This window comes from Xiphias gladius, chromosome 11, assembly GCF_016859285.1.
Source record: "Xiphias gladius isolate SHS-SW01 ecotype Sanya breed wild chromosome 11, ASM1685928v1, whole genome shotgun sequence".
Classification (NCBI taxonomy): Eukaryota; Metazoa; Chordata; class Actinopteri; order Istiophoriformes; family Xiphiidae; genus Xiphias; species Xiphias gladius.
Window position 1 is genome coordinate 13323060 of NC_053410.1, and position 13752 is coordinate 13336811.

At 40.4% G+C, this 13752-nt stretch overlaps 1 protein-coding gene across 1 annotated transcript; it reads right to left on the reverse strand.

Moving 5' to 3' along the window:
- Positions 1-5424: 5424 nt before the first annotated feature.
- chst3a (carbohydrate (chondroitin 6) sulfotransferase 3a) lies at positions 5425-13039 on the reverse strand. Its single transcript, XM_040138354.1, has 4 exons — positions 12758-13039; positions 10411-10576; positions 9181-9723; positions 5425-8254 (listed from the first exon to the last, which is right to left on the reverse strand). The coding sequence occupies exons 2-4, from the start codon at positions 10554-10556 to the stop codon at positions 7558-7560; spliced, it is 1386 nt and encodes a 461-aa protein (XP_039994288.1). The 5' UTR covers positions 10557-10576; positions 12758-13039; the 3' UTR covers positions 5425-7557.
- Positions 13040-13752: the final 713 nt, after the last annotated feature.

Genomic DNA, 13752 nt, shown 5'->3' on the forward strand with positions numbered 1-13752 from the left:
CCTGCTTGTGCTCTTCACACTCCCCCTTCACACTCCTCTTCATCATAATAAAACTTTAAGAAGTTAAACATTAAGATGTCTTTAGACCCTCTTTCACTCATTCCATTCACTCTTTTGATACCACCATGACAATTCTAACTAGTCTTTATCTGTGGTGCAGGTGTTATGTCGTATGATGATCCTCATGAGAGATTGCTCTATACCATCCAAGATTAGTAAGTGAGGGGACATATGTGTTAAATTCAGCCCTGCCTGCCTGTCATTATTTGCGGATTAGTGCTGGCCTGCACCCCCTTTGATGTGGACATCTTTCACACTTCCGTCCCATTGAGCTACAGCGAGGGAACCGAGAGCCAAACAATGGATCGAAGAAGAACAGGCATAGGCAGGAGTCATCTTCTGTTTTGTCTTGAGCCTCCTGCAATGAGGAAGATAAAACGCAACAACAATTACTGCTGCACATATGAGCCATGACCTGAGAAAGGCCCCACACACATGCAAATTCACACATGCCCACATGCATAAAGAACGTACATATGCGCATTTCCCCGTGCCTGTGTGCACATATATACATAATGTACAGTTATTTGTCCTTAGCGCACACGCACACGCACACGCACACACACACACACACACACACACAAAAGCACACTAACACTCTTGATTATCCTGTGGGGTCCACCGCCCTCTGCTGGACACATAGGAAATAATGCAGCATTTAAAGGTAAGGCACTATACAGTCATACCCTTGCCTTTAATGAACATTATATATCCTGAAATTGTCACTGGAGGTAGTATGTCTTAGTAGGACCAAGTTTAGGGTTTTAGTTTTTAAACCATGTTGTTTTAGAAATGATCTTCGGGTCTTTCACAGAGCAGCCTGTCTTTGCATGGCCACTGTATGGCTGAGTGGAGCCACCTTACAGAGGCAAACACAAGGCCTCTTTCAGCCAGAGCAACTCCAGAGGCATATGAGGGCACTCAGTGTTCCACCCTAACCACAGGATTTATTTACCTTCAGGTGAGGGGCAGCCAGTAAGAGGAGATGGTGTGTGCTTTGAGAAAGGTAGGGGTGCAGAGAGTGAATGTGTGTATTTGCTTGAGGGGTGGAGAACCGGACTGGAGTAGCATAGTCATTGTGTGACCCTGGATAACTCAGACAGAAAGTGGATGTCACCATCCCAAAAAAGAAAAGTCAAAAAACAGACATACACCGAAAAAATACACAAAAAACAATCAGTAACTGTCCAATGTAAGAACACTGAGGTGACACAGGGTATGTTTAAAAGAGGAGGAGAGGAGGAACGTGGATGAGAGCCAGAAAAGGTTAATGGGGGGGGGGCTGTTCCCTGAACCGTCTCCCTTCCCTTACGCAGCACGAATAGAGTCATTGAATCTGTGTGCATAGTAGCACACTGTGTGCATCTGTTGGTACAGTCATTTATTGGCATAATAGTCTAAACCAGTGTCACCCTTGGAGCAAGTGGGGCCAATTTGAAACTTTCTCACCATGTTAGGACTAAAATGAGCTAGTCATCTAAGTATAGGGTTGCAGGTGAAAAGGCATTTACAATGCACCGATTCATTTAAGTGTACAGTACATCATATACCACAAATCACATTTCATGGTTTTATAGATCAGATGGCTCACAAGGCCACTAACATTAACATAGAAATAGAGTCTATAGAAAGGAAGAAAGAAAATTCTCCAATTTTAATATATCAACACTCTAGAAACCAGTAAACACAGAGAGTAGAAAGAATGAAACATTTGGATGCCGTACCATACAAAAATAGAGAGAATCACATAACACATACAATATTTGAGGTTTAGTATAGAAAGAGGAAAGATTTGTCAGTATATATGTAACTATGAATAAATGTACTAAACCTATGCACAAACTGCACATTTTACTGAGACTTCACAGTGGCGTTCAGTTATCCAAACAATCAATTATTTTTCTGTCTTATCAACGAAACCTCATGGACAAGTAATCAAATAAATAATTCATAAATAACTCATTGTGACAATCAGGAAATGATACTACAAATAGGGATTTTTTTTATCTCCAGACAGACAATGTTTGAAGTGATTACATCTGTACCTGCAATTGCATTGAGCAGATCATTACATGTATAACTGCCATCTTGCACTGGAGCAGGTGAACATTATTAAGATTCAACCTGAGGAACCAAGTCAGAGCTGAGTTGATCTTTAAGATAAGGAGAGAAGACAACAGAGAGAGCTTCAGAAAAAAAATAAGTTATCAGGTTCGAGTAAATGTGTGTCAGTGTTCAAGAATAACACATACTCCAGTAATACTCCAAATGTTTGGATCGTTTTGAAGAAAAGCTAATACTTTTTTGTCTTTGTATATGAGAAAGTTAAAGGTGCCATTTGTAAGTTTTCTATGCCGCTGAACATCTTTCTTGCCAAGAGCTTCAGCCATCGTTGCATTTAGAAAAAAAAAAGGTTAGTATATGCCCTCTGGGCAGCACTACTTCTCTTCCTCTCTGGACGCTACAGTGAGTCGCTATCGGAAAGTGACGAGACAGGCCAGCCAGGTCAGGGCTAGCTGGTTAACATGCAAACTTCAGTGGAAGAAAGGAAGCAACAGAAGTAGAAGCAAAACAAGAGTTAACATCGGCGTTGCTTTCCGCCGCTGGAGACAGATCTTGGCAAGTAAAGGAATGAAGTTTGATGCTGATCTCACAGTGTTTCTTCTAGACTGGTAATTAAACAGCTGTTAATGCTAATATTGGCTATGTAGCCATAGCAAAAACTTACATATAGCTCCTTTAAAATCTTGGTTTAGTTTGGATTTTCTCCACAGTGCAGCTAATCAAATCACTGTGAGCTCAGTGATTTGAATTACCTGCCCCATGTGGCTCAGTTTAAAAGATTGCATCTGAGTTATGTGTGCGGTGCTCTCTTTCCCCTGATGTCTTCTTGTGAGCCAACACCTAACTAAAAGCAAACTGTGTGTCTCCCTTCAGTTCTGACACATAAACACAATTCATTATGCCAAGTGTGAAGTTTCTGCCCATAAATGTACAATCCCATGTTCATGTTTTTTTTTGGTTTTTTTGTGTGTGTTTTCTTTTCTCATAGCAGGTTGGTTTATCTGACCGCAGTGTAGCATATTATTTTTGAGAGATCAATTTCGTGGACCCCGTGGAATGTTTTGATTCGAATAATTTAATGATTAAATCACTATCAGTAAAACCCTACCACAGAGACGCTGGCTAGCAGGTTAAGAACGGTCCGGTTCCTGTGTCTACTGACTTCAGTGCTGTTTATTTGAATTGTTTGTATTTGAAACCTATTGTGTGTCTGTTTGTGATGGGGTAGGCCCAGTTTTGTGTTCAAAAAAATTTTACTCCATGTGCCATTTACAGTCAGAAAGTCAAGGGTCAGCAGCCATCTCTCCTGGACATTACATTTATCTACAACTAAACTGTGACAGCAAATACGCTTTGCGGGATCCAAAGTCCCGTCTGTGGTTAGTTTTGGGCAACAAGAGCATTTTGTTAATTGTAAATAAACACATTGTGTCTGTAATCACTGTGAACTTTTTCTGTATTAAACCAAATCACAATCTTTCCCTAACCTTAACCAAGTGCCGTGAAAATCTAAACATAACCGTAAAAATGTTTAATAATGCTGTAGTCACGATAATGGATATTGTCCTGCAAGATCATATATTTTGTTGGAAAACAAATACGCTTTCTGTGAACATTTTAGCGATATTTTCAGTATCAACATATTTGCGACTTGCCAAATACGTAAATTAACAAAATATCATCATTATGTTATTAGAAAATGTAATCTGTTCACAATTATGCTTACTGCAAAATGTATTTGATGATACAGTTTAATTGTGTATAAATGTAATGTAAGACAGGGTTGGGGTCAGAGGCGCTCAGGGCCAAATAATACATGTTCTTGCTCAAACATTTGCCAGCTCAAAACATTTAAAAGCCTTTTCAAACTGTTTTGAAACCTCTATTTTTTTCATACGCTTGCTCTCTTCCTCTTTTTCCAACTCATTACCCCCATCCTCTGTCTATTATATGTGAAACTGTTGGGTGTTACGTATGGGCCTGCCATACACCACGTTTAGTTTTCAGTGTATTTACCTCAATTTGATGTATTGGCATGACTCTTAAGAGATACATGGATGTCAGTGTAGTCATTTTGTAAATCTACTCTGTTCTTTCATAAACTACACATTTGGAGTCAGCAGATGTGTGAATCACATCACACGTTAGTTCGCAGTGCGCATCCGCATTCTTGTGCTGGTAAAACACTTAAACAACGAAAAAAAAAAAAACTACCGCATTTCAAACTCATTATTCTACAGAACCTCTAATGGTCAAAACAACACCAGATACCTGGCTGGAGCTGGCTCTTCAGTGGCTTATCACCAAGACTTTTCCTTTTTCGCTGGATGGAAACGTCTGCTGTGTTGCTGTGGGGATATTCAGCATTTGGGGAATGATCTGAGAGAAACTCAGCCTGGAAAACAGCTGTGAACTCTAAAGTGTTTTCTCTCAGCTGGGGCATGAAATAGACAGAAAGAATGCAGACTTGAATAGGCTCCTTGTTTCGGCCTTTTTTCCGTGGTTACTTCCCACTCAGCCCTTTGGCGATCCCTGGCAACAGCATGCATATGGATATGAAGCTAGACAGAGAGAATGCAACTGAGCAAACACTTCCACGTTCATCTCCATTTGACCCATGTCATACTCAGCGTCTGCATTTCAGTGCTTAAAAATGCCATTGATTCGAAGGCAGAAATATTTATTGTGTAGTCTGTGGAGGAGGAAGGCCGAAGTAATGATTGCACATGCTGGTTTATATGGAGTCAAGTTTTTCAAGGAAATGCAGAAATCAAGGAGCACAAAGAAGTTATGACCCTTCTGCCCTCTTGGTATTGATCTATATACTCAGCTACAGCAAGTTGCTGGTGTGGTGAGTGTAGAGAAAGCCTAACCTTGCCCAAAAGAACCCAAATATGGATACCTTTATGAATTAAATACAAACACACAGACTTTGACCGTAAGATAATGAGAATGCCATAAACACTGGTGTTTTTGCCACAAACACTTCCTCTACAACTTCCTGTCCCGTTACTGTTGTTGATGGGATTTTCATACTGCTGGAACACCTTGATGAATTAACATTACCAGTGTATTTTGGTGCACTGTAACATGATGTCACATGTAAAATGGCAAGCAAGTGATGGTTTTATTTTGGGTCCTTGAACTGCCGATGAGTCATCGTATGTTTGACAGAAGCAGCATTTCCACACTGAATACGGATGGCTTCATAACTTCAAAGCACCTTTTTATAACAAAGGAATCATTTTAATTATCATTTCAGTAGAACATTTACATTTGTATGATACATTTCTAGTTGCTTAAGCATAATCTGTGCACAGGCCCTTGGTTTCTTCTGCAAGAATAACCAGAAAGTGACTAAACAAAAAAGTTTTAATAGTAAACAATGACAGCAAGTCAGTGTTTCATAGGTTGACAAAGTTATGAGTTTCTTGTAAACACAGTGTTTACAAGAAACTCATAACTTTGTCAACCTATGAAACCAATACCCTCTTCTTCAATGAGAGTTCATCCTTTAAATTATTATTGACCAAAAGTCTTTTGAGTATCAAACATTCAGTCTCTATAGTGTTAAAATGAGGCTCTAAGATCTTGGTTTTGCTTGTTTGCAAAGAAAAGCAGCTGTGGTCATCTTGAATTTATTAAGGTTGCTATACATTCCAATGGTGACACATTTTCACAGCAGAGAAAAGTATCAAAACATCCAGAGACATGTCTCTAACCATTTCCCACTGCCCACCTGTATCCTCAGTCTGATCCAACCATTAATTGTTTTACTTAAGTATAAAATTTCAAAGGGAGTGATAGCCTGGCACAGATGTAGTGTATTGAGCCAGACTTTAACCAAATGATAATTGCCTGGAACATGCTGAGCACATGGATGGACAGCTGAAAGTTTACATATCTTTATGACAAAGGAATAACTGCAAAACTGTATTGCTCCCATATTATTATTGCTACTTTGGGTATCTGAATTAGTTGAATGCATACTCTGACTGCAACCATTGTTTCAGTTGCACCTGGTATTTCACAGTATTCTTTTTGCCTTAAATTCTCAAGTAGAGAGTCTGGGCAACTCAAGGCCTGCCAGTATTCATATTTATGTTTTCTACACTAAGCCCACCACTATATGTACCTGTAATGCATACCCCTTTTCCATGAGCAGCACAGCAGTTTCAGCAGTGCCTCAGCCAGCCTGAACACAATGCTGCCATTGAACTAGAGTCACAGTGGATACCTTTATATACCATCAAGAGTGACATTTAATGCAACAGCACCTGGGTTTCATTTAAGTGACAGGCCACATTAATGCAGTTACAGTACGTAAGTACATTGTATATATTATTTGGCACCAAAACCATCAATATACAAGAATCTCAACACTTATAACAGAATTTTGCATGTCTTAATATTTCGGATTATTTTATTGCTTTAAATGGGAAGTAATTAAAAACTCCTTCCACAACAATTTCACTCATGTGTCCATGAACACACTTAACAGCAGCAGGTTATTACCAGAGAAGCTGCTTTTGTAAAATGACACCCAAACTGCCTGTTTACTTAGAGGTGGAGAAGCAGCGCTGGGAAATACATTACTACAACTATGGCTACTGGCTAGCTACTGCGAGAAACAGCACTTGAATGTTGAATACTGAGTATTATTTGTTGAGTATTATATTTTATATCCATCTTAATTGAGATTTTTTTTTTTTTTCTGGTATTTTCTGGTTGCTCACGTGAATTACATCCCAAGAGAAGTGATTTAAATAGCATTGGGTTAAAGACATTAGAGATTAAACTGTATTTTCACAGTGTACTTTTAAGTGGATATGAATACTCCTCGTGAAGACACCACAAAATACAATTCAACATTCACTTTACCTGATTCAGGTATGCAAAGCCCTATCAATGCACATCAGGTCTAATCTAATCTAAACTGATTATATCAGTTGCCTAGTCTAGTGCAGATCTATGAACATACAAAACAGGTTGAACTAGGCTGTATTAAGCACTAGCGTTAATAACCATATGAGTAGAAACATCCACTCTTCCAGACACACAAGCACAAACAAAACATCACTTTCACTTTCGCTGTAGTTTATCCCTGAAAATCTAAATACAATCAACTATCAATAAAATCTTACATAATAATCTTAGACAATCTGTCAGCCTTGATATCTATGCTTATTTCGTATAAATGAATCACAGAGCATGACATAAAGCTTAAGTACTAGGCTACTCAGTGAAAACCGTATGTAAATAAATACTGCTCTTCAGCAAGTGGCTCTTCATTGTTACAATGAGGCACATCATCGGTGAGTATATGAATATAACTGTTTGGCCCATTTACTGTCACCAGTAAAACATTTTTGTGTCTTTCATGGAACCTTTGCTTCCTGGCTCCGATCCATCGTGTGCAGTGTGACCTTAAAACTAGTGAAACAGTCTTTCCTCAAGCAAACTGATGGACTTATTGATCAGTGTCTTTTCATCATCCACAAACTTGTACCCAAACAGCTTCATGGTGGGTCCACACACTCTCTGCACTACCTGAGCCAGTGTAAATGGAATGCTAAACCTCCATTTCTCTGCCTGCTCTGATGAGTTCTTCTGGGTGGAGTAAATCCCACTAGCCTCCTGTGTAGTCTGGGTGTTCCTCAGAATCCATTCCCTAGCTTGGGGACTAAATGGAATCCCCGTGAACCTGTACATATCTTCTGCCTTCTGCATAGGGTAGCGGGCAATATCCTCATAACGCACTAACATGTAGCGGCTCCTCAGCCAGCGAGGTTGGCTCAGTCCCACCTCTGCAGACATCCTAATTTGGTCACAGTTTCCTTTTAGCCTCTTCACCTCCTCATCATCTTCAGGGACCTGGCCGTCCTGCGCCCAGGCCTTCCACGTCTGGTACTTCGAAGAGAAAGCCACCATGCGGGATGCTAAGATGGCCCGTGGATCTCGGACTAGCTGGATCACTCTTACATCCAGGCGAGGATCCTCCACCAAAGGCTGTAATGTGTCCAGCTGGCGCACACGGACAGTCTTAATGGCATGATGTTGCTTGGAAAGGCAGGATTCAGATGCAAGGGTCAAGTTCAGCGGCCCACAGCGACGGGTCTTACAGTGATACCTAAGACAAGAGCGGTATAGTTTTTATATGATAAATACTGTATCTTTCATAGAGTTGCAAAGTGGGAGAATTTATTTCAGGTGCCTAGGGTTCCAGAGGTAAATGTCTTGTTCATTTTTCTGAGTTGGAGCAGTTAGAGCACTTACAAAGCTTGTATAGGCATGAAACTGTCTGGCTGACTCATCATTGCAAAAGATGAGCAAATGTCTGGTTCTTGCCTGGAGCGAAGTCAACTATGACTCCCAATGGGCATTTCAGTTAGAAAAACATCCAATCACTAAGCATGAATTGTTGTTGCTTATTGGTCTCCAACTAACAATTATTTTAATTATCAATTTATCTGATGATTATTTTCTGGATTAATCAATTAAATGTTTGCTCTATAAAATGTCAGAAAATTGAGAAAAATGCTCATCACAATTTCCTAAATCCTAAATTGATGTCTCCAAATGTCTTGTTTTGCTAAACATTACAACCTAAATGTACATGAAACTAATTTGAGGAAGCTTATTTGAATTCTGAGTTAATGTTGAATGAATTCAGCAAATATGGTGCAATGTTTGTTCCCAATTGCAATTATGGAGCAATCTGAATGTGCTACAGCTCTACATCAGCACATAGGCTGAGGTTCATGGGTATCATACTTAGTACTTAGAGCAAATCACTGTACCAACCTGAATGGAAAAAAATGACTTCTCAGAAACTAAGTTGATATAATTAAAACTCATATTATCCAGAAGACTTGCTGAAGAACATTGAGGATACATTATTAAAGCGAGAGCTTCCAGTGGTAAAAATCACTGCCAGAACGAGCAGCCCCTCCCTTTTTGCAGCCGTATCACTGCTAAATTTTAGTTACTTCTTCAGATTCTACCAACACTGTAAGCTTGATCAGTCACAGCGAGTATCTAGAGAATGTACAATACCTCTCAAAAACATCTTTGATTACAGGAGTGCAGACAGGTTCTTCACAGAGCGATAAACTAGACTCTCTGCGGAAAAGAGCTGGGGTGACGTGGTCCTGAGGTGGGGGAGAGATGAACTTCTCAAGAGGAGAGAAATCACACAAGAAGAGCCCCTGGAGTACATCCCGGTAGATTCCTGCCAACACTGTCCCATTGTTTGCCTCTGCGGCCATGGTCAGCATGCGCTCGACATGCCACAAAGGCTCAAACAGGTAGAACATGTTCTCCCCGTGCTGGTTGAAAAACTCCCCCACAAATGAGGAACCTGTTCGTGTGGTGGCCAAGAGTAATATGTGCTTACGGCCACCACTATAACTGTACGTGTCTAAATCATCCAATTCATCCTCCTCTTGCTCCTCAGAGAAATTCCCTTTTGTACCAGTGAGCTTAGAAAGCAACATTTTGAGCACCGTCAGGGAGCCATTTTGTGTCGTGTTGCTGTAATCCAGTGGAGTCTGCGGGGTCTGCTGAGGAGTCTGCCTCAGGATCAGCTTATCAGAGACCCTGATGAGAAATATCAATTAACAACAGATGAAGCAGCATCAACACTTAAGACAAGTCTTATATTTTACATTTTCCATTTAGCTGACACTGATACATTGAGCTACTGTACGTTTGAGCTGGTAAGCTTCACTTAACGTAAAGTTAAGTTAAGTTAAGTCGCCATGCGCAAATCCATTGCTCATGGCCAAGAAATAGTCCGGCACAAAACACAGCATGAAACCACAACTTGTAATTTTTACATTTTTGCATTTGTATGCATTAAACAAGCAACATATAACTTTTTAAATTAGTGAGCTGTGAAGGTGTTCGTAGGCAGATTTGTTACTTTTAGGGTCGGTATTTCCAGCTGTTTCCAGTATTTATGCCAAACTAAGCTAACCAGCTGCTGGCTAGCTTCATGTTTCATCGGTGTAGTTCTTTTCCACTCGTCTCTGTTTTAATCATTTTAAAAGGACACCGAGCAGTCAGCTACCTAGGTAAATCTTCTTGAGCAACCCGAGGAAAAAGCTTTGACAGATAAACAGTGAGGTCAGATGATACAAAAGGCAGGATATGATCCTAGACCTGGAGTCTATGTAAATCTGAAGACCGGACTGTTCCTTCCCAGAAAGTATGACTTCAACCAAAGCAATAAAATTGAATAACTCTCATGACTTTCAACATTTTCTCCAGATTTTATTCTCTTACCTTGACAGGATATTGCTTTCCTTTTCGATGATGACCAGGGCAACGATACAGATGAAGACGATTGCATATTTAGTCTTCATTCTTGAGTCCTGGCTTTGTACTTGGATGTCTAGGGTCTGGTCTGTGTGTGGGTCATAGCTTGTCATGCAGAGGCTAAAGCTTCATTCTGCAATAAGAATGTTCATATTGGCTTAAATGACACTTAACACCAAATCCAAGACTTCATGTCATAATCCTTGCATACACTTTGTTTGGCTCATGTCTTTTATGAGTTTATGAGGATAGGTAAACATAAGAAGATATTAAGACAAGATGTAAAAACACAACAATGAAATCATACGACAGGCATGCCTCTTAATGGATTATGACGAAGCGACAAATGATTCAAAAAAAGTGAGAGAAAAACTACATTCTATCTCAGCTCTTTGAGACAAACCTAAATTCAGCCAGTGTTTTTTTGATATCAAATCAACATGCAGTCACAGATGTATTTATCTGAAACCTCAGGAATATTTAGCAGTTTGCACAACACAGAGCTTTTATAAACTTGTGTGTCTCGTTTCTTAGAACCACAGAAAAAAATATGGCTGAGATCAGGGGTAGGGAAGAAGACTGATGAGAGAGAGAGGGAGGGAGAGAGTCAGTGTAAACAGGAGAGGTTTTCAGAGCCGGCAAACACAGTGGAGCACTGCCACATGGCACTGAGTTTGATTCCAGTTCTCTGTGTTTTTAACACTCCCATCTATTTTACAGGAAGCCATGTTGAAATCTCTCAAAGGTAAATTCATCAGTATCATTTCTGGAAATCAAGGGTTTTCTCACATTATAAAGTCACCATTAAGGCACAAGCCTCAATGTGTTGACAGGCAAGTGCTTTGATGCAATTTTTCAAGATCATCGTTTATCAGCCTAGAGCACAGGGAAAGTCAGAGCATGTTAGTATCAAACTGTCATTAGCTGTAGTAGTTTCCTTCCCATCTGCTGGGAGTATTGCATTACCCTGCCATGTTCAAAGGCTATTCGGGAAACCTGAACTCTGAAATGTTGTCGCAAATCAGTTCGGAAGACTTAACCTTACCAACCCACATTGGTGTCACATTCCCCTTTTGAAAGACCCTTGAACAAATTCACTATTTTAACATTGAATTTGCTGAACAAATTTCTTAATCCTGAATAAATTGTCTCTGGACTTGTCTATTGTCATGGTGCTGAAAAAGAAATGTAAACTACCCGCTCCCCAACCCCTCCCACCCCCAGACACGCACGCACCATTTGGACCTGTCAAGAGAGTGAAAAATCTCTACAAAGCATATCATTAAGGGAAAAAGACATCGTTCTCAAGCCGTTGTGGAGTGATTGTGTGCTCTGTAAGTAAATATCACCCAATTATCTGAGCTTAATATGCCATAGCCGTCAAACTGTCAGGCTGAAGCACTTGAACTGAGCACTTTTACATATTCAAGACTCACTGGAGCGTTTGGCAAATCTGACTATCTGCTCAAGCAGAAACACCCATCACTCTGTTTATCATCTCACTACAAATTACATTAATGGCTGCCTTCAAAGCCTTGAAGCAGCATCTCATGGAGACGATGAGAGCTAAATTCCCTCTTAAAGCTTTGCTGTTCATCGAGGGGTGTTAGTGTAAACAAGTAACTGTTGTGGGCAAAAATTAAAAACCGTTATGATTTGCATAGGTGCCGTTTATCATTTCGATGTGATTAATTAATTGATTTTCGTTTGGATGTCTTACTATTTTCCATTTGGAAATAAAGAAAACCCCCTCTGTGTGTGTATGTGTGGTACCCATTTAATACTATAGCAGCCACATAGGGGGAGGGGGCATTCAATTCATGAGCCTTTCCAACATCCCCACCACTGAACCAGAATGAATACAGACTAATGACTACTTCTGCATACTATTAATCCCTGATGCCCTGAGATGAGAGGAAGATGCTTTCTTAAAACTTAAATTCAAACCCGGAAATCATGGTTGTATGAGCAACTCACATCTATATAGAGAATTAATGATTATAGTGGACTAACACGGCATAGCCTACACGGCATCCATATTTGTACAATCATCATTTATACCTGCATCGCATGAGGATACACATACACATCACATAATGTATGGTTTGATAGTTGTGGAAAAAGTGGTAGACTTTATCACTAGTCATCATTTATAGCGTTTTACGCGCATGGCAGCAGGATGCTTACAAGCTCTACGGCGCCAGCGGCTCTATAGGTTTTTTGTTTTTTTTTTTTCTTAGCTTTTAGTCATTTCCTGTCAGAAAAAAAAAAAAAAACAAGATGTGGAGATGTTCAGGTAGCGGATGTTACCAACCTTCAGCTGCTCTCTCTCTCTCTCTCTGCAGTCGCGCAAAAGGTCCCCCGGTCCTGTGAGAAACAGTGTCTTCCCTTCGTAGCATCTTGCTGCTGCATTGTGTCGGACAAGGACGCCCTGCCTCATTGTGTCCCCGGACGCGGGCTCCTCTCCTCTGCCAGATGAACGAGAGGCAGCGCGGAGGCGCGGACGTCTTGCAGAAACATCGACGTTCAAAACCGAACAAAATAGTGTTTGTTTCTCCAAAATATTTCATTAAATGCCGAGTTAAAAAAAAAAAAAAAAAAAAAAGATAAATGCTGTGTCACGTAGCCAATTAAAGACTTTACCGACCCCCGACAGAGAGGGACGCGCTGTTTTGGCCGGAAACTAGATTGGTGTTAAGACATTAGCGCTTCCAAACTTTTTGTCCGACTTTCCTCGTGTGCTGCACGACACCGCACCGCGCTCCGTGAATGGGACATTCTGTGCAGGCGAGGTCACGTGACCCCACAACACCCTGCAGTTTGGTATCAAGAGGAGTTTACTGTTCACGTTTACGTTCGTCTCTGTGGAACACTCCTTTAACATAGGCTAACTTTTATTGGTCGGATGTGGATAACAAGAAACAACAAGAAATGCAGACAATGAGATGATTAAGGCGTTACTGAGATTACAAACAACAAAAAGTATGCTTTTCTTTATGTTGGAAGTAAATGTACTTATTGATCTTGGATCTTGAATTTTGAATCCTTGGTTATAACCTTCTTTGTAACTTGTGTAGAGTTTGAAATTTGTCCTGCTAGCCTTGCAGGACATGTTGCAGTATAAGCCACTAGCCACGGTAGGCAGAGCAAGATGACAAAAGTCCCAAATGGATTGTAATCCTGGCTTTGGCTGTCACAGTGCATTGTGAGCATTAACACGCTGTCATCCTTGGAAAATGAGACCTTACAGATGAGACTGTAGACCCTACCTTCACCTTCCTCTGTCTCCTCTGTCAGTTCAGGACTGTA

Excerpts from the sequence above, each read along its gene's own strand:
- chst3a (XM_040138354.1), bottom strand. The coding sequence starts at position 10,556 with ATGACAAGCTATGACCCACACACAGACCAGACCCTAGACATCCAAGTA. Across the intron at positions 9,724-10,410 it reads GAAAGCAATATCCTGTCAAG|GGTCTCTGATAAGCTGATCC; the intron begins GTAAGAGAATAA and ends ATTTCTCATCAG. Across the intron at positions 8,255-9,180 it reads ATCAAAGATGTTTTTGAGAG|GTATCACTGTAAGACCCGTC; the intron begins GTATTGTACATT and ends CTCTTGTCTTAG.